General features: G+C 35.3%; 1 protein-coding gene across 1 annotated transcript; it reads left to right on the top strand.

Annotated features, from left to right (window-relative positions):
- The first annotated feature begins 1,025 nt into the window (after window positions 1–1,025).
- Window positions 1,026–20,049, top strand: MED19A (mediator of RNA polymerase II transcription subunit 19a-like protein). The gene is made up of 6 exons (XM_089830220.1): window positions 1,026–2,000; window positions 18,187–18,473; window positions 18,602–18,829; window positions 18,925–18,984; window positions 19,172–19,310; window positions 19,601–20,049. The coding sequence occupies exons 1-5, from the start codon at window positions 1,934–1,936 to the stop codon at window positions 19,220–19,222; spliced, it is 693 nt and encodes a 230-aa protein (XP_089686346.1). The 5' UTR covers window positions 1,026–1,933; the 3' UTR covers window positions 19,223–19,310; window positions 19,601–20,049.
- Window positions 20,050–27,434: the final 7,385 nt, after the last annotated feature.

Below are 27,434 nucleotides of genomic sequence, written 5' to 3'. Positions count from 1 at the left end.
AAATATAATATATTTATATTAAATTATTGTGATTAAATATTTATATAAATATTCTACTTGACAATGAATAATTGAAAAAGTAAAATAGAAAATTGAACATAATAATATAAAATATTAAAAATCAAATAAAACTATATTGAAAAATATTAAGATTTGTCTAAAAAACTCTCTTGATATTTTATTTATATATAGATATCATATTTGATTTCGGTTTTAAGTTTTTTTTATAATGTTTTTAAATAAACTTTAATAAATAAATAATTATGAATAACATAAAATCTAATATATTTATATTAAATTATTGTAATTAAATATCTATATAAATATTGTACTTGACAATAATAATTGAAAAAGTAAAATAGAAAATTGAACATAATAATATAAAATATTAAAAATCAAATAAAACTATATTGAAAAATATTAAGATTTGTATTAAAGATGACATAAGCCATGACAAATGTGAAAAAGATAAAATTGAAATTAATGCATTCATTAATAGATGTAAGAAAAATGAATTTTTTTTTGAAAAGTTTATCCACTTGTCAAAATGTGGAAAAGAAAAAGTTGCAATTAATGCATGCATTAATAGAGGTGATGGGAAAAATAGTTGTATTTTTCTTGTAAAACATTGAATTTATTCATTGTCTTTTTCATCATGAACCAATAGAAATTGGGAAAAAATGTATTTTTCAATTTCAAAAAATTTATGCAAATTCATAAACCTTTTGCAAACATTAGTATATACATGGAATTTTTAGTTTATTTGAACTAATATGGAACTTTGGTGATTCCATTAGCTTTGGCAGGAACTAAAAATAAAAAGGTAAGATTTCAAAGTAAATATTTATTATCTTCATAACGTTTATGGGAAAGTGGGGCCTGCATCACATGCTCCAAATTCCCTTCACGCACTAGCAAAAATCACTTGTCCAATCCCATTTTAGTTGGAAAAAGAAACGCACACAAAACAAAATATAATATACACATTGTATATATAACCAAAGGTTGGAAGAATTGGATGTATTATTTCATACGTTCAATCCAAATACGGCCGCACAAGTAACAACGAAAACTCATTATTTCCTCTTCCTCTGCTATTTATTATATTTACAATCAACCCAACAAGGTCTTCGTTCTTGGGTCCTCTTTTGCGGCTTGATCCGTCTGCAGTGATATGCGCCAAATCCTTCACAAATCGGCTTTACGCAGAATAAAAAAAATACCAGACTCGGTTAAAGCACAGGAAAATATATTGTGGGTATCTTTCTTTTAGGGTTTTGAAATTCAAATCTGCCGGTGACGACTTAAAATGGTGCCCCAACATGCAATGCAATCATCCTGAAAAATAACTTGAAAATGTGGTCAGCAATATTTGAATTGGGAGCGCGTAATTGTATCTTCGTTCTGTTTGCTGTTATGTCTATATTTTCGCTGTGCAGCAGTGAGTTGGGATTTTTTTTGATATTGTGGCCACAGTGAAAGATAATTAGGGTTTTTTATGGAGTGTGGGTGTAGATTTTGGTAATTCAAAATCGGACAGAAATCTGAGAGCAGCTTTGATCAATTTCGGGAGGCATTTCCAACGTTCTAAATGCCGCGGACCGTGGATTTTATGGCAATGGAGGGTTTTGATTCTCATGCCTAATTTTAATACGTCAAGATTGAAAAGGAAGATTTGCAGCACCTAAAGAAAACTGTATTGTGCATTAAAAGTTGCAAGTTTTATACTAGGGTTTTAGTTTCGAGGGCAATTTTTCTTCATTTAGGTAATACACAGAAGGTTACAGGGAAATGATTGGAGCGTCGCAGAGCAGGTGATTAGAATAGGGTGTTTAGGGTTACGTGAACGTATAAATGACAGAAAAAGAGGGGCTGGTGAGGTTTTTTGAAGCTCTGCGAATTTATTATTGAAGCTTTTTTCCTGCATGTATCGATGGCTGCCTCCGGTAATCGATTAGAGGAGGTGGAATCCAAGTTTCGGCTTATTACTGCTGCACCAAGTTAGTGCCCGTCTTCGATCTCTTTGCGTATTGTGTATTCAGAAGTTATAATGTTTTCTATTTCTGTTGCAAGCCTTTAGGGCGAAATAAATTTAATTGATTTTGCAGATAACTGTTAGAAGTAAAACCGTAGGACATTTATATATGAAGAGGGATACTCTTCTTTTTGGCGGGATTGTTAGTTTTCAAAATATCGAATTAGTTTTTGTTAATTTTTTTCAGGGTTAGTGGAATTTTACAGATTTTGCAGCTGCTAGTTAAGCAGATTCTCTTATTACAATTAGTGCTCAGGGAAATGCTTTTATTTTAAGAATTCTAGTTTTCTTTTCGATTAAGATTAAAAATCTTAAGAAAAAAGTTTCAATGAATGTAGGTTAGATTGTTAGACAGAATCTCATGATGTTTCAGGGTTCAAGAAACATGCTATCATTCTGGTGTCTATTTATAGTTTTAGGAAAAAATGCTTACTGTGTCTTTATTGCGGAGTGTCAGGAAAGAATCTCAAGTGATTATGCATAAGCTTGTTGAATACAACATAAAGGCTTGTTAGGGTTGAAAATTCAGAACATACTAGAATGAACTTTTTAACGAGTTATTGTTGTACAGATATTTTAGCTGCTTAGACATGATGACAAATTTAGTTACCTTAAATAAGGGATGAAAAATTGTCGGTTTTTTGTTTCAGAGATGTAATTCATATATCTAGTGATTATTCTAAGGACTTCTGCAAGTAGCTCACAAAAATGCAAATAATCAGTACCAGTAAATGTAAGGTTGTATTAAGTATTCAATGTTTAAATGCAAGTTAAACTTCTTCTTTAAGGTAACCTATATATTGACACAGCAGTGTAAAGTAACATTACTTGAGGCAGTGTTTGTGAACTACAAATTGGTATTAAATCTTAGAAGAATACGAAGCTGAATACAGGAATCCAATGAGTTCAAACCTACAGCAGCTCTAAAACAAAATTGCCAGACTTAAAAAAAACAATAACTATCGGACTTGTAAGCTTTAGTCCATCAGTAGTAGCATATCAGTCTCTTTAAACGATTATGATTGTAAAACATTGATCAATGTTGTTCAAGTTATTACTTCTATCCAATTTACAGTCAACACCCAGCAGGTGACACTGAGATGCATGTGACGTAATTTGTAGGAAAGCATGCTTTGTAACCTTGCATTTTTTTCTACTCACTAGGTTTTCATACAATATGTAAGAGTTACTGTTACGATTAACCTTTCCAGTCAAAATTTACACTACAAATGTTCTTAGTTCTGAAGAACAAGTCTTATTGGGTGCTGCAAACTTCTACGCTGCATGTTGAAAATAATAGCTTACGCGCAGTGAGGGGTGTGATGTAATTTGTAGGAAAGTATGCTTTGTAACCTTACATTTTTTTCAACTCAGTAGGTTTTCATACAATATGTAAGAGTTACTGTTATGATTAACCTTTCCAGTCAAAATTTACACTACAAATGTTCTTAGTTTGAAGAACAAGTCTTATTGGGTGCTGCAAACTTGTACGCTGAATGTTGAAAATAATAGCTTACATGTGTAGTGAGGGAGATTCATTTTATTTATTTATTATTATTTCAAGAATTTAAAGGGACCATTGTCACGAGAAAACTTCTTTGTTAGCTATCTCCATCGGACCCACATCCCTAGATCACCTTCTAGATTGTGATATTTTTGAATTTATTATTTATATTATAATTTTCCAATCTTACCCTACCACTTTAAGGAAGTGGGTGCATGACTTTAGATATTTACAATGTCTACATTTTATCTAGATGATCCACTATTTTAGGCAGTGAAACCAGATTTGGAATCTTTTTGTGTATATTCTTCTATTTCTAATGGTTATCCTTCTTCTATGTTTCCACGTTCTCTCTTTGTTCAATATGGAAGATTTCTATTTCTCTCTTCAGAATGTTTCTATTTCTCTCACTTAGTTCGTTATAGAAACATTCTTGTGTATATTTGTATATATAGATTATTTATGATCTTTATTTAATAACACAACTACAACAACATTGATCTACCATAACATGGTATCATCTAAGAAAAATTAGAGCCTGTTTTGATCTGGAGTTTTTTTTAGAAATTTGCTTTTTGATTTTTAGAAATAAAAATGACTAGAGGTATTTTATGAAACTTTTGTGGTTCATCTTCAAGGGTTTTTTTTTCTGGAAATTGCAAGCCTAGTTAAGGGTTTTGATCTTGCAATTTCTTGGTTAAAGCAAAAGGCTCAGGCTTTTGAGGGTTGCATGTTTGTTGCATGCACTTGTATGTATTGGTTTGCCATGCAAAGACTTGTGTATTGACATCCTTAAAATTTTTTGATGGGTTTTCATAATTTTTTCCCTTACAAAATTTCTTATGGGTTTTTATAATTTTTTCCCTTAAAAAAGTAAAACTTCTGATTTTGTAATTCATAAAGTTGTGTGGGATTCGTTTGTTGGTTTCTATTGGGTTTTACCGTTTTTCCTAAAAAATCAAAGCTTTGTATTCTTTGATCCATTTCTTGGATTTTGTTGTTTGGTTTTGATTGATTTTTTACCTCTAAAATCATGTTGGTTTTGACCGATTCTTCACCTAAAAAATCATGCTTGGTTTTTATGTTTTTCTCCTAAAAATTCATGGCTTTTTGTAGTCTATTTTTGGGCATTGTGCTCATCTACGAAGTTTGGAGGGTTTGTCAAATTTTCCTCAACATTGTGCTAGCTATTCTTAGTGTTTGTCTCTGTCTCCAAGGAATAGTCAGGTTGTTATCCAACACTAGGTTGGATATTTTATGACGATTTCCAGTCAAATGTTTTGTTGATTCCAGGAGTGTTAGTTGCAAACTCATGTCAATGGCAGAGTGAGTGGAAGACTCTTGTCTCTTGTTGCATAGCATTCTGAAGGGGACACCCTTCTCTATTCTTTTATGGGTGAATTTTGGCTTCTTGGTCATTTACATTTTGCAGATCCATGGAGGGTCTAAGTAGCAACAAAATGTTTTGAAGAAATTGTGACCAAAATACATTAGTGCACCCTTCTCTGTTCTTTTATGGGTGAATTTTGGCTTCTTGGTCATTTACATTTTGCAGATCCATGGAGGGTCTAAGCAGCAACAAAATGTTTTGAAGAAATTGTGACCAAAATACATCAGTTAGATGATTGACCATTAAGGGAGGGTATTAGAGTTGAATCTCTCTCTCTCTCTCTCTCTCTCTCTCTCTCTCGTAAATCTTTTTGATGGTCACTCTTTTTCTACGTTTCCAGATTCTATTCAATGTGGAAACTTTCTATTTCTCTCTTCAGAATATCTTAGTTTCTTTCTCTTTGTTTGTTATAGAAACATTCTTGTGTACTGTTGTATATTTAGATCATTTATGATCTCTTTTTAATAACACAACTACAACAACATTGATTTACCAAAATAGTGTAAGGGGAATAATATGCCGATTGCTGCGTTTAACCTCTTTCCACCATGTGGGCCATTTCTTTGAAATAGGAATTATTGCAGGAGAAGGAGATTTTGAGCATTTCTCTATATTGTGTCAAGTGTCATAGCAACGCTGCATTTGAAAGCAATACTCTTATAGTCGAACATTAGCTCTATATCTTTGAGCTAGATTTGATTTTAACCTCAGCTAGGAGTAGCTGGGAGAGGTCCATTTCCATAAGAATGCGTAAATGTATACAAAGAACTAATAGTAATTGTTGAATGGTCTTTTGAAGATTTTGGGCCAGGATCTTTCTTACGAGTGGAATGACCTATGGTGCACAAACATGAAGCAGCCTAAAAATGTAATGGCAGGTTTTGTAGTGGCACCAGAATTGGGGAAGTAGAGAAGGTCTATTTGAAGTGATTGAGTTGCTGCTTCCATGTTTTCATTCCCAGGATGGAGTTGCTCCAACACTATAGACCCTTTTGTGAAGTAGAATAGGTCTTTCCTATGGGTTGTGACATGTGACATAAAAGAAATGCTTAGCATAGGAGTCAATTTAAGTTCAAAGTCTATTATTGGCAGTCAATTTTTGGATACACATGTTTTCAAAGTTATGAAATTTGACAAAAAATAATGAAAATGACACACTAGAGTTTCTTTTATGAAGTTCTTCCTCCACCTTGGCCATGGGGCATTGTATCAACTGTTGGGAAAAGCCTTGATTGTTTGACTAAGGAATGATTGCCAATTATGAATGAGATTGGAAGATGAAGTTGGAGGCATATAAACTTTAGATGTAACAATAGAAATGACCCCCTACGAGAGCAAGCTTTTGGATGCCAATACAATGCTAAAGACGAAGGACGCAACATTAAGAAGGAGAAGAGTGGTGTGCAGGAAAACTAGCAATCATCAACACTGAGAACATGCCCTTATGAAACATTAAGAACAATAAGTTCACATTCCAAGTAGGATTACAGTGATGCAAGCCTAGGGAGTTGTAGTACTAGTCTAATACCACCATTGCCAATCAGAGAAGTACAATTAGGGGAGTTTGCAGCTGTACAAAGTTGTAGCCGCCACAAATATTGACAATCTACTTATATATATATATATATGGTCCATCTATATAGTTTTATAATATTATGTTTAATATATTCAAAAGATTTATTCTGAGATTTATAGTTATATACCTAATATTTTATGGAGATGTTCATAGAGCAGTTTTAATTACATTTTTGTCTGGTCTTTAATTGGATTTTTATAAATAAAAAAATCTTTTGTCACCTTGTTCCATCTGCAACCTTCCCCATTGACCGCACACTTAAATTCTTTTTAGTCATTCTAGGAATGGGGAACCCTTGCCTAATAGATCTCTGCAGAGGGATGAGCACAGAAATATTCCCATTCACATCCAAAACAGTGGAGACGTCCTAGAAGAGAATTTCAATCCAGTTACAAAAAGTACTTTGAAAAACCAAAAGCCTTGAGCATGCCAATAATAAATTGCCATTCCAGTCTATCATATGCTTTCTCAAAATCCAACAGTATCATAGCCACATTTTGCCCATCAGCCTTCACCCAGTTCAAAGCCTCCCAACTGGTGATTAGGTTCTCCAAAATCTACCTGCCCTTGATAAAACCTGAGTAACTGATACAAAATTCTTAATAATTCCTGCAATTCTTACCTTTGGAATAATGTTATATGACAGGTTCAGGAGAGTGATTGGTCTTTAATTTTTAACTAGAGATTTCTCCTTAGTCTTAGGAAGAAGTTTAAAGATTCCATTATTCACATTTGTCCATAAAGATCTTTGCTCATATGAATCATTATATAGGGCCAAGAGCTCACTAACAATCCATTCTATATTTGCTTTATAATATTCTGCTGGAAGACCATCTAATCCAGGTGATTTTCCATTAGACATAGAGCCAATGACACTATTTATTTCATCTAGTGTGTATTTCTACCAAGTCTATTAATCTCATGTGCAGTTAATTTCTTAGGTATTGGTATCAGACATTTATTCATAGCTTCCTAATTTTCAGCACCATGCTCAGAGGAAAATAACTCGAGTAAAATTTAAAATATTTTTCTCTTATTAGTAAAGTAACTTTGTTCCCCCACAACACCGACCCCATCCCCCAACCTCCCAAAAAATAAATAAAAAAATCTCTTTTTCTTCAATAAATTCTCTTTTTTTGCTTAGCCCTGATAATATTAAAGAAGTATCTATAGTCAGTGTCACCTTTCAGCCAGTTCATCCTGCCTTTCTTATCGTTTGACATTGAGTTCTATAGTGGATGCTTGATTGAGATCAGCTGCTGCTTAAGGTTAGTATCCTCTCTTTTGCATTGCATCTCCTATTCAATACCATTTAGTTTATTTTGAAGAAAGGATTCCCCACTGAGCCTATCAAATGCTAGTTTCTTGCCAACAATGTGATACACGTTTTTCCATGTATCAACTAAGAGAATTCCATTGCTCTCAAGGTCTATGGGACTGTGAGCACATTTTAGAAAGACAAGTCACCATCCTATTCACTCCTCCAGTATCAGAGTCCTTTAGAATGGAAGAACTCAACTGGAAAATTTTGTTGCTAGAAGGCCTGGGGGCAGGGGCTGAACCAGAATCAAAATAAATGAGGCTAGAAATCAGGGGAGTGGTCTGAAATGGTGGCAGGGTTCACCTTCACACTCTATTCTTCCCACTTTGATTGTTGCACCATGTGAACCAAATGCCATGAATTTCATTCCCTTTCTACTCAACAGGATCAGCTAATATGAATTTCCTTTTAAACTTATGCGAACAATACCGTTCATTGCCTTTCCATGCATGTTTCAAACCATCTTGTTTGCTCATACTGTATTCTACCATATTAAAATCACCCACAAATATCCAAAAAGCCTTTGGTATCCCTGATCAGCACCAATCCCACAGTCTTGCACGCTCCCTATTGTCATTAGGATCATAAATGTTGCATACCCCAACTGGTTTTTCCTAAAGCTTAAAGACAACCCATAACACCCTTTGACATGGAGAACACCCATGCTCAACAATCAGGTCAGCTCACTTTGGAATGATAAGGATAGCAGTACCTCCCTTTCCACGATCATGGTTGGAATCTATAAGTCACAAGGTTCGAATTTGAGTTTGAGTTTGGCATGGTAAAAACAGTGAAAAAATTTGACATTAAATTCACCTAATCTAAATTTAGTTTTTAGAAAATATAATAATATATTCAATAATATTTAAAATAGTGTAATACTTCAAAACAATGAAAACATTATAAATTTGAATTGAAATAAATGCTCACTAAATTTTATTTTGAAAAATAATAATATAGAATTTTAAAATTTAAATGATAAAAAATAAAAATGTATCAAATTCATTTAAAAAAATACAACACAGGAAATAAGAACACTAAAATATTATTAGTAAAAAACATAATAAAAATATTATTATAACATCAAAAAATAAATAAAATACTAATTTTTATGCTATTTAAAAACCAATGTGTGATTCTTAACTATTTGCAATATAAATATATAAAATCACTGTTGCCTTTAAATGATGCAGCATGCTCCAAAGCGGATTAAACAAACACGGATATCACAAATGGCATGCGAGTTTCAAGCTTCATATGCTGGTTGTCTGCATTGTGGCAGTCCAAATTGAAATGCTCTAGACAGGGGATGTCCAGATCGTAATAGCAGATGTAAGGGCCAGAATTCTCTTATGCCCTAGAAATTTATGTGGACACGTTATTACGAACATGTCATGACTGTAATATCTCATTATTAAGTGGACACATTCAGACCACCGCAAATCTCTTATGCCCTAGCCGCAGCCGTAGACATTTCCTTTTCAACTAGGTGCAGCCGTAAAAAATCCTTCTCAACAGAATCCGACGAACTTCATACGAATTTTAACAATTTTTTTTGTTTTTTTTAAATTCGCCGAATTTCAAATTTGTAGCCCAAAATTCAGCATCTTGTGACATAGGTTGGAATGGTATCCAATAGCTTTATCGTAAAGGAATTGTAGCATGGAGAATGCTTGAAACTCTACAGCTTTAATTTCTTGTAAGCAAATAATAACTCTCTCTAAGTTTGTTACATCAACTTCTTACTGCATATTTCCTGTCTGGCATTTCAAGCCCTCTCACATTCCAACTATGTATGTTCATCATCAGAAATTATTTGGAAGTGGGTATCTGATTTTTGTACAATCTGTTAAAACAGTTTGGAATGTTTTTTTTATTCTTACCATTACTAGGGGGAGTTCAGTAAACTGCTCTTCAGAGTCAATACTCATATCTTTTGGAATCTCAGGTGAGGGAAAACGTACCTCCTTAGGGGCCTGTATAACACTCTTAATTCTGGCTACTTTTTCATTAGTTGATTTGATGGCCAACTACGGAGCGTTCAGTCTAGTGGGGATTGGGCCATTATTGTTATCATAATGATTTGTTGGATTATCCTCGACTAGGGGCGGGGTGAGATATTGTTTGCTTTGGGAGTGTTAGATGCCGCTTGAATAATATCAAAGTCTTTATCAAATGATGGATTAGAGAGAGTGACAAAATTGTGCCTAAGTCTCTGAGGTAGGAGTTTCACTCGGTGGCATTGGCTGTACAGAACCGGGAATGGATTCTGGTTTGGTTGGATTTGAGGACCCGTTAATTGTACCATCGAGAATGTGCATTTTCTTGCACATCATTAGCTTTATTAACTTAATTTTATTCCACTATAACTTTAACATTATTTTTCCGAGTTTCCTAATGGCTGGGCATTCCTTTTTTAATGACCGTTGTGTTTACTTGTGTTAGTGTGAATGATTATTATTTACGCTTTACTTAAGTTTACTTAGGATAAATGCATTATTTTATTATTTATTAGGTTAGACATCTAGGAGTTTGCATACTCATATGAGTTGTCATGTTGACAACACAAGAGTTAGCAACTATATTTTAGCGCATGGTGTCTACAACACTGGAGTTTGCATGATTAACTGAGTTGTCATGTAGACAACACATTTGTTTTCACTCTTAATTAAGCACATGGTGTTTACAACATAATTTTACGTGACACACCTTTGTAGGCTTATCCTCTCATCATCGCACTAACTTTTGTGCTTAATGGAGGATAATCGACTCTTGGTGGATATGTGCTTAGTTGTGAGGCTTATCATATTGCTAACTCCTAGACATTCTCAAATCATTCTAGAGGCCTTTATATTTAGGCACTCTTGATGTACTTGTACATTAATCAATACATCAATTGAATTTCATATTGTTATTCTGATCATACTCTATTGGTCTATTTTGTGCTTGTGCTTGAGTTCTTTGATCTTGGGTGATTTTTACTTAAGGCAAATTCTTACATGGTATCAGAGCTATACCAAATTCTTACATGGTATTAGAGCCAAGGGAATTTCTCTTCACATAGCGATTGGAGACCATTTTTTTTGCTTCACCTGTTGGAGGACCTCGACTTAGATTTGGAGTATTGCAGTCATTGGGAGCATCTAGACCCAAAGCAAACCTTACCATTGCGTCTGAAGTGTCGATTTGGTGAATTTTGACTATAAATTTGCCTACCTTAGGCCATAGTCAAATTTGATGCAAATTTTTTTTGCAACTTGGCACTCGAAGGCCCGATTTGCAGTATTTGGTATGGTCATTTTTAGATCTGTATAATTCATTTTCAGATCTGTATTTTCTTTGCAGTTATTGTATTTTTCAGATTATTTTGTTCGATTTTTTTCAGCCTAGCAGGCCTGGAGAGATTTTTTTTTTTGCAAGAACCAGATGGTCAAATCTCGGCTCCCGCAACCGTAGAATATTCCATCATATTCCATCACCGATTGCATTTATTCCACTAATGGCCGACAACAATATACCGGATATTGACGACCATAGTACATTCCAGTGAGCTTAACGCTCAACCGGCCTCCAACATTCGACGACTTCACTTTGATAAACCTTCGACAGGCTTGTGTTTATCAACACATTCAAACTTTGTTGCCTTGCGCATGTGGGATTAACAAATCCCACCGTTGACGCATACTTACATGCCAGCGCCGTTGTCTCATCTCCTGCTAGCGATTGTAGCCAGATCTCTTGTGGGCAATACAAGCTGGCCACTGGAAATTGCCAGCCCTTCTTCCCACATCGGTGCTGCAGAGCCACATGCACACTTGCATCAGCCTCTAGTTAGCTACTAGGTGACAGGACACATACACTACCACGTTCGCAAAACCCGACCATGTCATAGACCCACGTGGCAAGACCGCAAGCCGTAGGGCCTAGCCAATTCATGTGACACGTCAGCAGACATATGTTTGCCATGCAGCATGTCCATATGCCACACCACGTCAGTACAACTGCCGATCTCACATTTTCGTACGCTGATGTCACCTGTCACGTCACTAGGTTGGGAGGGGGTTGTTGACGTCAATTGACTATGACATTAAATTACGGCCGTTTCACTGTCATTAGCAGGCTAAATTGCACTGTTGTGATGATCGTTTGGACGCTAAATTTAACATAATATTTTGTTGCTCAAACCCCTCTCCACATTTAGTTTTGATTTGACAGTCCAAGTTTGGGAGGTCATATCTCAGTCATTCGGATTCCAAATCAGGTGCAATTTTTTTGATTTTGGCTAGAATTTCTTGAACTTTTCAGTGGTGCTGTTATTTTCTAGTTTTGGTGCATGGATTTGTCAAAAATTGCTGCAGTCTTTGGTGACTGCACCTATCCAATCCTACATTTTGCAACTTCAAATGCTCTATATGGGCTCATCTAGACACATTTTCAAGTTCCGCTTTTTTTGAAAGTGCTTAATTTTTCGTCTACTTTCTAGATCTGCAATCAGATTATCGGTTTGTGTGGACAAAAATATCACTTGTAGAAATAGGTCACTTCTTTGCATTGTATTGCTTCAAAATTGTTGTACATTGCTTAGTTCCAGATTCGAACTTGAAGAAGAGGTTGTAAACAGCAAAATCAGAAGTCCACTAAGGCCTAAATTGGCAAGTGGCCTATTGTAATCACACTAAGTATAAAGTGCCAAATCATTCATTTGGGGGATTCATTGATTTTTTTTGCATTTTGGGGGTTGCATACATTCTTTGATCTCATGGAATCTTGTCACAAATGTCAGTTTGGTTTAAGACCGAGGTTGACAACGAGGAATTATCACAAATGGAGTGCTTTAATCATTGATCATCTAAGAGAACATAAGGAAGTGTTTCCTTATCTCTATTGGAAGATATTGCCACCTAATCCTAATTGGGAACATCTTTCTAATCTTCTTCGCTTTATGTATAACAGTATGAGTAAGGAATCTTTTGCTTGTCTTAGTATGGCAAGTCTTCCTCATGATGTTTGGATGTGTCTTTGGGAAGCATATGGAGATCTGCGAGTCCCTCCATTCCCTAAGGACATTCTACCTCTAGTCACTTTAGTTATGGTACCTTCAATTCTAGATGAGATCCTACCTCCTGATGCTTCTGTTGCTTCTAGTGATCCAGTTCTAGCCACAGATGCTCCTGATTCAGTGCAACAGGAAACACAATGTCTTCCTACTTTAGCTTCAAGGAATAACTTCCTTCCAAACATTGTAGTGTTGTTTGTGGAGTCTCACATTGAAGATGTTGGAGACATCATTGATGACATCCGTCTTCTCTTTGTTAAGGAGACTTCTTCTTCACTTGTTGCGAGAGAATACTCTAACTCTCAACCACTTGATCCTTCTTTTGAGACTGATATGATTGTGGACATTTCTTTACAGCAGTTGGAGGAGAACTCTTTCACTTCAGAGGAGACATACTAGTCTTGGGAGATTCATACAATTCTTTGGAGATTGTATTCCAGTTTCCTCAGACATCATATCTTCTGAGGATTCTTCCTATTAGTTGAGGAGCATTCTCTACTATACCTATGGCACCATTTCTTTCTACAAGGAGGAACATCATTCAACTTTCATGGTGCAACTTCTTCTGTCATCAAGGAGCTTCTATCATGGGTGTGTATTTATCATTGAGGGGAGGCTTCATTGGTTCTCTCTCTACATCTTCCTATCATGATGCTTCATTGTCTTTGGAGGTTGATTCAATTTCATACATGGACATGTTACCTTGTTTGCCACCATTCGTGGCATCTATATTCATTAAGGATTTGTCAGCATATGAGCAGACTTCAGAGGCAACATCCACAACATACTACATCTAGAGCCCTCTTCCATATTCCTATCCATAGTGGGAAGCATACTTGTACCTATACTTGGTGTATCTTCTTCCCAAAGGGAGAAATGTTGTTTGTAGGCATTGGATTTTCTTTTGTCTTCAAGCACTCACCAATACGAGATCCTTCACTAAGGGGGAGATTTCATGGAGGGATTCTCTATTGTATATGCATGATGTATGTCATAATGGGGGGGGGGGGGGGGTCTTGATTACTCCATCCATACATGCATCTTCTTTCCTGTACTTATCTCTCTTTTTCGGGAGGTTTTTTCCCACGAGGTTTTCCCTCTTTCCCCGTTTTCATAGATGTTGCATTTCATTGCATTTGTACATGGGTACCTAACATGGCCTAGTAGTTGGGGCCCGTCATGCATTTCATCATAGCTTTTGTGATCTTAAGTGCATTCCCCTAAGTTGCACTTAAGGGGGGGTGTTAGTGTAAATGGTTATTATTTACTTAGGATAAATGCATTATTTTATTATTTATTAGGTTAGACACCTAGGAGTTTGTGTACTCATATGAGTTGTCATGTTGACAACACAAGAGTTAGCAACTCTATTTTAGCACATGGTGTCTACAACACTAGAGTTTGCATAACTTACTGAGTTGTCATGTAGACAACACTGTTGTTCGCACTCTTAATTAAGCACATGGTGTCTATGACATAATTTTACGTGACACACCTTTGTAGGCTTATCCTCTCATCATTGCACTAACTTCTGTGCTTAATGGAGGATAATCGACTCTTGGTGGACATTTGCTTAGTTGTGAGGCTTATCACATTGCTAACTCCTAGACATTCTAGAAGCATTTTAGAGGCCTTTATATTCAGGCACTCCTAGTGTACTTGTACATCAATCAATACATCAATTGAATTTCATATTGTTATTCTGATCATACTCTATTGGTCTATTTTGTGCTTGAGTTCCTTGATCTTGGGTGATTGTGCCCTAAGGCAAATTCTTACATGGTATTAGAACTATACCAAATTCTTACAACTTGAAACACACATTCAACTTACCTAATAGGTCAAGCTCCCAAGAAAAGTTTTCGTTGTCGATTTTAAGGGTGATAATTTCTGGAAAATCAATTTCAGGTGAGAGGGCAATGAGAACCCTTGCATTCATACGTGGCAAGGTAGCCCTAGATTCGTCAATTTGTAGCACAAACCCAAATGACCTTAAAATTTGAGTGATAAATGGCCAAAATTCCACTCGGAGGTTTTTAATTTCTATCCAATGTGGAGTAGACCTATTTACTTTTGGGGACCATGCAAATGCACGAAAGAACAAATGCCCAACATTTGAAAAGTCCCTTTTAAGCACTCTTTCTTGTCTACAATGACATTTAAAAATTATTTCAAGTAGCCCTTTTTGTATCATTTTGCAGAAACTGACTTGAATGTCAAATTTCTTTCCCCAAACAGTAAATAACCGTTCATCAAAGAATTTTCGGGAAGGCAAAGAATCATGGTCAAGGGAAACAAAAAAAAAACAATGCTTCTCAAATGATTTTGCTCTGCCCTAACTGCTTTAATAATGACAAGGAAAGAGTTCAAAAACCGGGAGAAGAAGACCTAGCGTTGCCTCCTCCAGCTGTGGCATTTCCTCCATTTCCTTGTCCACCTCCATTGGCTGCAGCCCTTCCTATTCTCCTATATCTCCTGCAGGCTCTTTTCTACCAAATGTTCCATTGAAACTTGCTCATGGAGGGCACACAGGTACCAAGTTCTCCACCACTACAGATTTATATGAAGGCTTTTCAGTATTGTTCACTGGACATGCCGAACTATTATTGCCATTACCAGCGATATCCTTATCCTTCTTATTGTTTTCATTTGCACTCTGTGCAATAATACTGTCATCATTATGGCTTCCATAACACTGGCTCACACGTGTGAGCCAGGCTGGGGTAGAAACTGTCCTTTAAGGTTAAACACATGGAGACCACAAAAATAAAAATAGAGAAAGTATAAACACCAAATTCCCAAGCATTAAATAAAGTACAAAAAAAAAGACATGCATGCAGACTCGAGGAAACACAGCTCACACAGAGGACACAAAGCCACCAAACTGACCAAGCAAGCCTGCACACACTCCAAGGAATGAAACATTTTTCAGAAATCACACATTGAAACGTATGATGCGACATTAGGAGCAAAAGGCACGCATCTTGCCAATTTGCCAATAATGTGTTCAGGCAGGAAGAGATACTCAGGCAACCTGAACCCCATTCGCATCAAAAATAGACTATTCAACCATAGTTGTGAAAATCACTACAAACAACACATTAGTGAAGAAGACAACAACAAAACTCCTGACAGTCAATATCGCCAAAATCTTTGTCGCTGAAGTGTCTGTTATACAGTGTCAGGTGCTGGTTGTAGAAGAAGTAAAGGAAAAGCCATCCCCCCAGCAATAACATCAGCAAAAAGAGTAAAACTGGATGTGACACCATGACAAAGGCCATAGCCCTGCAAAGCAGAAACACCTAATTCATGCGGGAATAGCTCCTGTGCTGGCAAATTCTGGCTGCTGCCTCCACTTAAGACTTGGTTTTGGAGAAGATCAGATTGAAGCAGCTGCTGTAGGGAGTCTGGTTTTTTAGTGTCATCTTTTAAAGTTTCTTGTATGGTTTTTGTAATTTTTTCTCTTCAAACTCTGCCCAATTTTCTCATGGCATCATTGACAGCACAACATAATATGTGCAGAATTAGTGGAGGGGCATCAATTTTTTAAAATTTTGGATTGCAACAGTTCCTTCCTTTGTTAAAGCTACATGGTACATTTGATTTTAATCCGATCTAGGCCTGGTGTTTCTTTGTTCTATTTTGTCCCAGCGTTTACAGGAAGAGTTGTTTTATGTCTTCCAGAAATAAATGGCGAGTTGAAACATTCCTGGCCACAGCCTGTTGAGATATTTTGATTCACATCGATTATTTTCTTAAAAAAATCCTAAAATATTCATCTCGAGCTCAAAAATAAAGCAACTTTTTGAGTTATGATGAATAGACTGAAGTAGGTGTTTTGAGAGATATTGGCTTTGGTTTTTTTTTTCCTTTAAGTGAGCTTAAATCTTTATTTTGTAGTTCTTATCTATGTACTTTCTTATTTTGGTGTATAATAATTTACATAAAAAATTCATAAAGAATTAAGGATATGGGTAAGGAAAATGACAATTAGTTGCATAGATAAAACAATGATTAATTATAGGAAGGGCTTGTCTTTTGTGTTTTTGTGTTGTACCATTTTGGATTTAAAGCAGGAGCCTTTTTCCACTTATCAATTATTTATGATTGGCCATCTTGATTACTTGTTCAAGTGAGGATCTGTGTCTGTTTTCGCATTTGTTTATCTTGCATATAAAGCATCACCGAATTCAGAGCCATTTGTTGTAGTAGATTTGTTGTTGATCACTTATTCTTCAGCTAGGATGCTCTCTTGACGCTCATTTTTCTCTAGCTTTGCATCTGGCTCAGGCAATAGAATTGGGGTTAAATCATCGAGGCCATTTACCTGAACTATTTCATCCTCTAATTTGGTCCCATTTTGCCAAAAGATCCTTGTTCTACCTTGGGTTTCTACTGCAAAGTGCCATGAAAGCAGATCAAAGTCTTTTTCATTCTTCAATCCTTATTGGTGTCTCAGACATAGAAGTCTACCAATTACCAAATATGAAGATGCATTGTCTGTCACTATCTACTATCTAGGCAACATTTTCCATTGCAAGAGGAGAATTAGTTACTTGTGAGGGTGGTTGAATTGCAAATAATTGCAATTCAGGGACTTCATCTTATAGTTCCACCACCACTTCTATTATTCCTTTCTATGAACATTCATTTTTATCATCCATGGTTTCTGTGGTAGGAAATTACTTTGTCTACGTGATTAAGAATCAGTTGAGAGAGTGGATGGATTGCAAATGATTGCTACTCAGGGACTTCATCTCATAGTTGCACCATTGCTTTTATTATCTCTTTCCATGCACATGTGTTGATACTGTACAAGGTTTCTGTGGTAGGAAAGTTCCATATGAACAGAATAGTTTTGGTAATGGATTTATGCTTAACTTCGTTGTGTATATCTTCTGCACAAGAATAGGTCCACTTGCAATTTTTGCATTGTACCATTTTGGGTTTGAAGCAATATCATTTTTTCATTTAGTTCTGGCTGGCCATCTTGATTAATGGGTCAAGTAAGGATCTGTGTGTCTGTTTTTACAATTGCTTATCTTGCTTATGCTGTACATTCATAACAAGAAATAGAGATTGGCTGATATGGAAATCAGATTATGAGGTGGATAACAAGAAGTTTTGGGATGATATGTGCTGTTCTGGCTGAACAGTTACTTTTTGTTACTGATATGATTTACGTTATTTAACTTGTCAAATATTGAAATCTAATTTTATATTGATTTTTGTAGAACTGAACGCAATATGTTGCATATTTAAGCATTCATATTCCAATAAAGATATTGAATTTTGCTTGCTCAGGGCCAAAAGAATTGACAGGTGCCATAGATTTGATAAATCAGTTTGGATTACGGGCACACCATGAGGCATATTGCAAGAAGCCCTTACCAGCTTCAATTGCTGAAACATCATATTTAAATAATGTGGTTGGTGATACTGAAATTAGAAAAGGGGAAGGCATGGAATTAGAACAACTCATTCAGGAGCCTCCAGTCATGGATATTGGTTTTCGTATCCAGCCTTTTGATTTAGAAACACTAAGGCAAGCTTTGGAGTTGAGAGAGAATGGACCCATCCAACTGTCAGAGGTGAGTTTTGTGAAATAATTAACCTTATGGGAAGTCTTGCCATTTGGATTTTGTGATTTAAGACTTTGAATATGAATCCACTGATTTTAAATTAAAATTTGCAATACTTCTGTTTTAATTTAATTCAGGCAGACAGAGGGGTACCGACAATTAGTGGGAAGGTCAAGATTGAGCACAAGGATAAGGAAAAGAAGCATAAGAAGCATAAGGACAAGGAAAAGGACAAAGATAGAGAGCACAAGAAGCACAAGCACCGGAATAAGGATAAGGATAAAGAAAAAGACAAGGACAAAAAGAAGGACAAAAGTGGCAGTCATGAAAATGGAGATGACAAGTCAAAAAAGCATCACAAAAAGGCATATCTTTTGCATTTTTAAAATTTTAGTAAGCTAATGGTTCCAGACTTTAATAGTTCAACAAATTAATATTACCTTCTTTTTGTGGCAAACAGAAAAGAAAACATGATGGCAATGAAGAGGAAGGTGATCCTCACAAGCATAAGAAAAGAAAGGTAAAGATATAAGAGACGCTGAATGTTTATGCGGTGGTTTTGCAAAAACACAAAACAAATTTCATTTTTCAAAGTTGACTTTGTTAAATCTGCTTGACATACAAGTAAGCTATTATTTATAAATATCTCTCGTCTGTTCTGGACTGGTGCTTATGGGGTGTATTTCTTTGTTTGTGTAATTTTGCAGCATAAGAACTCCAAGGGCGAAGATGCAGGCCTTACAAAAAATGGGAATTGATCAGTAAATATAAATATCTTTGAGTATGTGTCAATAGTTTTGATGGAGGATTAGACATTCTCAACACATTGGACAAAGAGCCTTCTAGGTATGGTTCTTTAACATTAAAAGAACTCTCATCTAGTACCTGTTTAATAAGCTTTTGTTGCTTTCTATTTGCCTGCTATTTGCATATTTCAGTGTATCACAATTATAAGACCGAGCAATCATGTTTGTAGAAGGATAATATCTTGGTCCATTCCAATTATAGTTTTCTTAGAAAAAGATATATTTGGTATAGCTTTATGTCTAAATATGTCATTATCTGTTCTTTCGCTTTGGTAAATTTTCAGAAAGCTGTATTTTTCTATTAAAGTTTTTAAATGATTAAACCTGTAGGTTCTCCTGCAAAATGAGAAAAGGAATTGAGCACGTTGCAGCTTCTTCAGGAGACCATACTTGCTCAGACACTTGTATTTTAAAGGAAGGAAGCCAAATCCTGTCATGCTTTTTATTAACTGTTTACCCTTGTCAAGTTACAAGCCAATTTTTCTGTTGACATTGGGAAAACATTATTCTTTTTAACCCTGAATTAATCTAAAATTTATAATGCCATATGATCATCTGGTTTCTCTTTCCCTGGAACTTTCTGCTGTGGTTTCTACGAGTTCTACTGAAGTGGTGTTTAAGTGATATGATTCTTTGCTAGTGATGCTGTAAGGGAAGCTGCTATACCTGCCGTCAGCGATTCATATGTTTACTTTACTCCAGGTATAATGTGATTCCTTTTAATCATTTGTAATGTACTAAAATTCAATTTTGATAAATTCAAGTTGCCATTTCAGTAACTCTATGGCTTTAACCATTATTAAGAAATCCTAGAACTGATGTTTTGCCATGTACTATCTCAAAGTGCTTAATAAATTTAAAAAGCCTTATTCAGTTGTTTTTTTTCTAAACCCTAGTTTTGGGCTGCAGGATGGGATTTGTGTGATGCTAGAGTCAGCCTGTTAAATTTGTTTCTGGGCTTGTTTAGTCTGTTTTACTCTCAGATTACCACTTTTAACAATAAACGCTGCCGTTACTTATCTCTAGTATCAGTTTCTGGGTGCTATTTTATTCATGTGGAAACCTGTCACTTAAAGGACTTGGCTGCTTTCTTCAGTCTTATGTGAATTTGTAGTTCCTTTGTTGGGTCTTGAGTAGGGAGATCCAATTGTTTGGGAGCTCGATTTTTCACAGTTATACCAATGGTTCTCTTTGCATTGCAAGAGATATTGCGAATTATGTAAATGTCTTTAGGTAATTAAAGGTCACTTCTGTTTGATATATGTTTTATATGTTTTTAAACCTCATTTTACGTTTGAGAGAATGTGGGGATAATTTACAGTCACAACTTATGATCTTTTGAGCCTATATTTGTTTATAAATTTAAAATCTATGTTATTGGAATGTCCAAAAACTTATCTATACCTGAGATTGTTCATGAACATACCCAGGTGATTCTAGCAGGGGATGACAATTTCAATGAATTTCATTTGATTTTTGATGTTCAAAATTGCTCCTTGGTTTTGAGGATCTTAGAGATCAGCTGCCTGCCATTAAAAAACTAGTGGATGCTGATGTGGTAGCTCTATTTAATGAAGTTTACTGCTACAAATCATTTGTGGAGCCCTAGAATTTGATCATGCAAACCCAAAGCACTGACTTTGGGAAACTATTAACTTTGTTCTACAAAAGGACCTATGAGAGGATTAGATGGAAAAGGCACCAAAGATGATCCAGAAGGGTGCATTAGTGCAAAGATTAATGAGGGGCAAATGAAACACTGACGGCAATGAAATTGTCGATTTGAAAAAGGTAATGCATCTGGGGATGACAATTTCAATGATTTTCATTTGACTTTTGATGTTCAAAGATGCCCCCTAAACCCTAAATTTAGTAATTTTCACTTGCATATTCGTTTGATGAGTAACAGGAAAAGACGAACTCTGTTTTATTTGATAAATAAGCAGTTCTACGATAAGATTCACAGTCACTAGAGAAAGCAACACCATCTATTTCCTCTGATTTTATAGCCATTTCATTTTTTGAGGTGACTTATAGCCAGCATGCTTTTACTGTGAGTTGCAGTGGAGGCCTGCTTGCACTTCTTGTAATCGATTAAGGGCATCTAACATCAATTATGATGATGATGTTTGTTGTGACGAAGATCCATATAATGCTGATTACTGATTCAATTATCTGAATATCGAACAATGAATATAATATATATACAACAATATTGAAGTTTGACAAATTGAGATCGAATTAACATTGCGATTATCATATAGAACTGATGGTTTGACGGAAGTATTCTTCTACTCTCCTTTGGAATGTTTTGTGATTGATTTCAATGCCTAGTTATCATTGGGCAGTGTGAGAAAAAATAGTCTGCAGAGAGTAGCCTCTAATCAACACTATGAAAAATAGGTGGTGACACTTGACAAGTCCAGCTCTTGCTCCAGTAAAGATCACAATCTTATTCTTTTAAATAAGTATTTCTTTTTATTATCACCAGATAAAGTATATTCAACAAGTCTTATTTGAAATCTGTGAATAGGATTGATATAATTTTTTGGGAAGCCCAAGGCATTTTTGGATAATTGAAATTTAGAAATTTTCAATCAAATTTATTCGACTGATAAAGAGATTGGAGCTTTGCTTTTTAGTTCTAAAATTAAAATGGATTGTTTGGAGTTTTCGAGAATGTGGGCAAAAATCTTCCATTTAACAATGCCTAATATGGTCAATAATTTTATGCAAATCTAAAAAAATTGTTCAAGTAAAACTACAGCATGTGGAGTGGCAAATTATTTACAATTAATGAGTACCGTGATTTCAACCAAATTATGCTGAACAAAAGAATTTTGTTGACAACTTTACAAATTCTACAGAAGACATAAAGAAAAATTTAATTCCTTTAAGGCTGTCAGTTGCTGATGAATTAATACATGAAGTGTGAAATATTAACCGGTGGCTACACTTTGGAGAATCTAAACAAGTGTCTGACAGAAGGTGGATGGGCAGTGTATCTATTTTTTTTTGGTTTTTTAGTAAGTTGCAGAAGCATATATTTTCCTTCGATATTTTATTTGGTTTTGAGGATCTTAGATATCAGCTGCCTGCCATTAAAAAACTAGTGGATGCTGATGATTTGGTAGCTTTATTTAATGAAGTTTACTGCTACAAATCATTTGTGGAGCCCTAGAATTTGATCATGCAAACCCAAAGCACTGACTTTGGGAAGCTATAACTTTGTTCTACAAAAGGAGCCATGAGCAAAGATGATACAAGAGGTTGCATTAGTGCAAAGATCAATGAGGGGCAAATGAAACACTGACAGCAATGAAATTGTCGATTTGAAAAAGGTAATGCATCTTACAATTTGAAAGTGATATTTTTAATTTTTTACTCTAATCAGTTTGTGCATACCAGAAAAACTTTGTGAGAAGGACTAGCTTGTCACGACAAAGGGTTCAAATCAGGTAAATGTTGTTGAAAATGAGGACTGAGGTGACAAATGGGCTTGCTTTTTATTGTAAACCAGGCACAATCAACTGTGTCTACTACTTGGAATCTTGATTCAGAAGCATAAAAAGCTAAACATGTGCAAGAAATTGTAATATGGTCTTCTTAGAGATGAGGGAAGGAATACAACTTTTTCAGTTAGGTGGTGGATGGACTATGTTACTCCAAGCCACAAACATCAGAAGAGTTAAGTTCTATGGGTTCTGGATGACGAGCATAAACTTACCTGTATCTTACAAACATGTCAAAGAGCTACTGATAACGAATGTGTGATATTATTGGATGAGATAATGTTTGGGATGATAAATTCCTACAAGCATTAGTTGGGGATATACATGGTTGGGTAAGTGGATTTCTAATTCATTGTTAACAATATATAGATGAAGCATAACTCATTGATTTCTAATTGACATAGAGGCACCATTCTTGATGATTGTGTTTCTAGTTTGATTGGACAATGCCACAACCTACGGCTATAAACTACTACTAGTCATGCACCCAAATGATCTTTAATGATCCATTGCAATGTGTGGAACTGGCAGATGAGAATGAATTTTTTGATTAGGAATGTGGGTTGTAAATCAGGCAATCCTGGCAAACTGGTTGTTAGTTGTTTTTAATGATCCATTGCAATGTGTGGAACTGGCAGATGAGAATGAATTTTTTGATTAGGAATGTGGGTTGTAAATCAGTCAATCCTGGCAAACTGGTTGTTAGTTGTTTTCACCCGTCACGTGGATAAAGAGATAGGAAAAATAGCCTTCTGAAGATGAAATGTGAAATGTGTGTTTCCATTTCTACCAAACCTTCAGATAACATGGTTTAGGCCATTGCACTTGTAGATGGATTGACATAGACACCAGAGCAAGGAACTGGAACCGGAGATAAATGTTGAAGGTGATTGGATGATTATCATACTTGAACAAGGATCAAGTTATTAAAACATTTCTTGTATGACAGGACATTCCCCTATGAATGGCTTGTAATTGCTACGTCTCATGCCCTCACCCCCTCTCCCTGCTGCCCATTTCCCCTCCCAGAATGATCTTTTCTGAAACCTTGCTAAATTTGAAATGCAAATGGTGGTGAATTTATTAGTTGGGGATTTTGGCTGCATGAAAGTGTACATTCTGTAATTTGCTATGTTCCACGGAGTTTCCGGGACGGGAACGTTTTAGGGGACGGGGACGTGTTTCCGGTACGGGTACGGGTCGAAGCCAAAATTTAGGGGATGGGACATCAGGGGACGGCGATTAAAAACATAAGGGATTTTTTTTAATATAGAGACAAAATTCAAATATGTATATCATAACATTGATAAACCATTCACCATAGACATTTTAGAAGATAAATACATGGAATATTATCAAATGGCAAATACTAAGTGCTTCCATTATAACAATATCACATACATATATAGCAAAAATTAAAATGCCTAAAGGCTTCAAGTATCATGCTGAAATCAAAATGAAATAAAGAGAAGTCCAACTAAAATTGTTAGTAAATAGTAAATACCGAAAGCAGTCTTGCCTCACTAAACACAATCTTTGCTCATTGCTGCTATTGCTCTTATGTTTTTTTCCTTCCTCTTAGCAAGTATGTTAAATCGAAAAATGAGTAGAAGAGTTAGTGTTTTAATGGACCAAATATAGGTTGCATATTGTTATTATGTCTTTAAGATGACTAGGGGCCACACGAACAACAAAAAATAGGAAAAAAATGTTTTTTTGGGGATGGTTTGCCTTTTCCAGATTGACTGGAAAAAAGGGGACGGCCAGCAGTTTCGGGGACGGATAGGGGACGGCAAAACTGTCCCCGATACTGCTGGCCGTCCCCAAGTTTCCTGCCCAAAAAAATTGGCCGTTTCGGGGATGTTTCTGAATTTTTCAAAAAAGGGACGTCGCAGGGTACGGCCAAAATCCGTACCCGCGTCCCCGTTTCGTACCCGGTACGGGTACTAGGGTACAGAGGCAGGGGACGCGTCCCCGTGGAGCATAGGTAATTTGTGTTGTATACAATGAGGTGAGAATGTTGTTTCCATGGCAGGGATGGCAGACACAAAACTCTTAGAGATGATGGTCTTTCACCACGGGGCAATATTAAACAGCTCTTTCCATAGATAAATTTGATGCTTATCACTCTGAAGGCATATTGGGTTTGGACCAGAGCATAACTCTAATGTCAATAAAAGATATGAAGCCCTCAAATTTTATTAACACGGAGTAAGAAATTATGGGTCCTTGAAGATTGGATCAGTTTGATGTGTGATCATACGGGTGACTATGGGATGTTTGGCCTGCTATGCTCCAGTAATTTTAATTTCCTGTTTTTGGTATTTACTAGTATATGCTGGCTGTAGAATGTGTAGTAAAATTGGGTTTAGTTTCTTTGAAGAGTCTAATCTAAAAGTTGGCTTTGTCATCCTAATGATAGATCTGTGTGTGATTTGAAATGCTGATGCAAACAAAACATTCTTTGCAGAAACTCTTATGGACAGTGAAAGCCTTGTTTGTAATATGGTATCTGGGTGTAGAAAATGGAAGGTTGTTGGGCACGGTTTTCAACATGGATGCTGAAAGACACGGCGGTTAAAGCATTATGCTTTCAAGTTCTGATGAGAAAGATAAGGAAACAAATGCGCTCCACAGAGTTTCAGTGATGGGGATGGGAGGATGTGTTTCTGGTATGGGGGGTTCTTTTGGACCATTTTTAGGGGATCGTTGGGGATGACTGTTAACAAATAGGGGAATTTTTAAAATTATAGAGAAATTTTAAATACACATATCTCAACATTTGTAAAGCATTCCTCATAGACATTTTAATTATTATATATATAATGATATACATAGTATATTTAATATTTACAACAATTTATTAAGTTATTAATTATATTACTATCATTTATATAAATACAATATAAATTATAATTGTTTTAATCAACTAGTAACAATTATTAAATGATATTAATTAACAATTAATATTTCGGTAGGAACATTATGGTACTTTTTTTTTGATTGGTTACCGGCCGAAGCCTAGATTTATTATTATTATTTGTTGGAATTAATTATTATTATATGTTAAGCGAAGGTAGATTCGAATCCAAGAATAAGATAAAATTATTATATATTAGGGTCTCTCGTAAATATAATAATGAATTAGAGCATGTTCTCATGCAGCTGCTAGGATTGTCTTGGCATTACTCAATATTTTTAGGAGTAATTTGTGGAGCTGATGGCCCAATGAAGTTAAAAATTGCAGCTTATTTTTAAGTTTACTCTCAAATATATTTTTGGAATAAAAACTTAATATTATTTGTTATAAATAAAAAAAAAAATTGCAAAATTTTAATTAAAAAGGAGGTAATTTTTTTTGATGAAGACGTTTAGCTTTTTTTAATAAGTAGTTGATGCTTATTTTAAGCCCTCCTTTTTTCTTCTATAACTTATTTTTAATTCCTAAACAATAGCTGCTCCACTAATGTATGAAAGGATTCTAATTTTTCCTTTTCTTGATATTACAAATTTCTATGGGAACAAGTCAGCTGCTTAAATTTAAACAGAAATTGCACTTAAGCAGCCGCATGTGAACATGATGTTACTGTTGCCATTTCTGAAAGGTTTTCTCATGCAAAGGATAAAGTTATAAACACATGGGGTACAGGAAAATACCAGGGTGCTGGGTTAAAAACTTTCAGGGATTTGTTCCTGTGGAGCATAAATATATTTCTCTGCTTTGAATATTGTTCGATTGATGTACATCACAGGTCTTGGAATATTAATATATTAATTAGAAATAGCCCAGGATTTTGTAAGAATTAAGTATCTGTGTCCCCTAATTTTTAATCTCCGCGACCTCTTAATGAGTTCCTTACGTGAAAAGTGAGGTGGAATTCCACTAGGCAAGGAATGGGTAGGTTGGCATTGGGGAATCCTATCTTTTTTACTACTCTCACCTTTTGTTTTCTTGCCATTATTTGCTCTCTGAACTAATTTAAAATATAATATTAATCTTCAAGAATAGATTATACGTTCCTTACATTTATGTAGTTCAAATTTGTCAATTTAATATTTTTTGGTGGGATATTCAAATTTTCATTTGGCATTTACATCTTTATCAGTTACAGGTAGGTGACCTGTAGGGCCTTATGGAAACCGCCATTTTATTAACAGATTTTACACTTCAATTACACTACAATTAATATTTGGGAGTAAAGTTTTGATCATTATATGGCAAGATCAACAGCAGTTAACTGCTTCCCTCTCAGTCTAATTAGGAATGACAGAAATTTTGAGGATTAGTTTAGAAGTCAATATCCTGAAATGAAAATGGGCTTCGCACTCCATGATCATCCTCCTTCATTGCATTATTAGCAAGCAACATTCTCCTTAGATGAATATAGGATCAATACCGAAAGTTGAAAGTTCAAGCTAGGATCTCTGATTTTTAATGTCATTCATTCGTTTTTGGAACGTATTTGATGCAAGTCCCCTGCTAACTAATAGCCGAGGGAAAATGGATGTAATTTGCAAGAAGGAATGAAATAAAAAAGATGAAATTTATCTTTAATTATATATTAAAATATATAGACCTATATTTGATTGTGTTTTGATTAGTTGCGTATATGAGGTTCATACTTCTGTGTAATTAAGAACTAGCTAATGGG

The sequence above is a fragment of the Cupressus sempervirens genome, chromosome 5 (genome assembly GCF_028749045.1).
Source record: "Cupressus sempervirens isolate cs-2001-9-10 chromosome 5, ASM2874904v1, whole genome shotgun sequence".
NCBI lineage: Eukaryota > Viridiplantae > Streptophyta > Pinopsida > Cupressales > Cupressaceae > Cupressus > Cupressus sempervirens.
The sequence above is the reverse complement of the archived record's forward strand: the minus strand, read 5'-3'. Positions and strand labels throughout refer to the sequence as shown.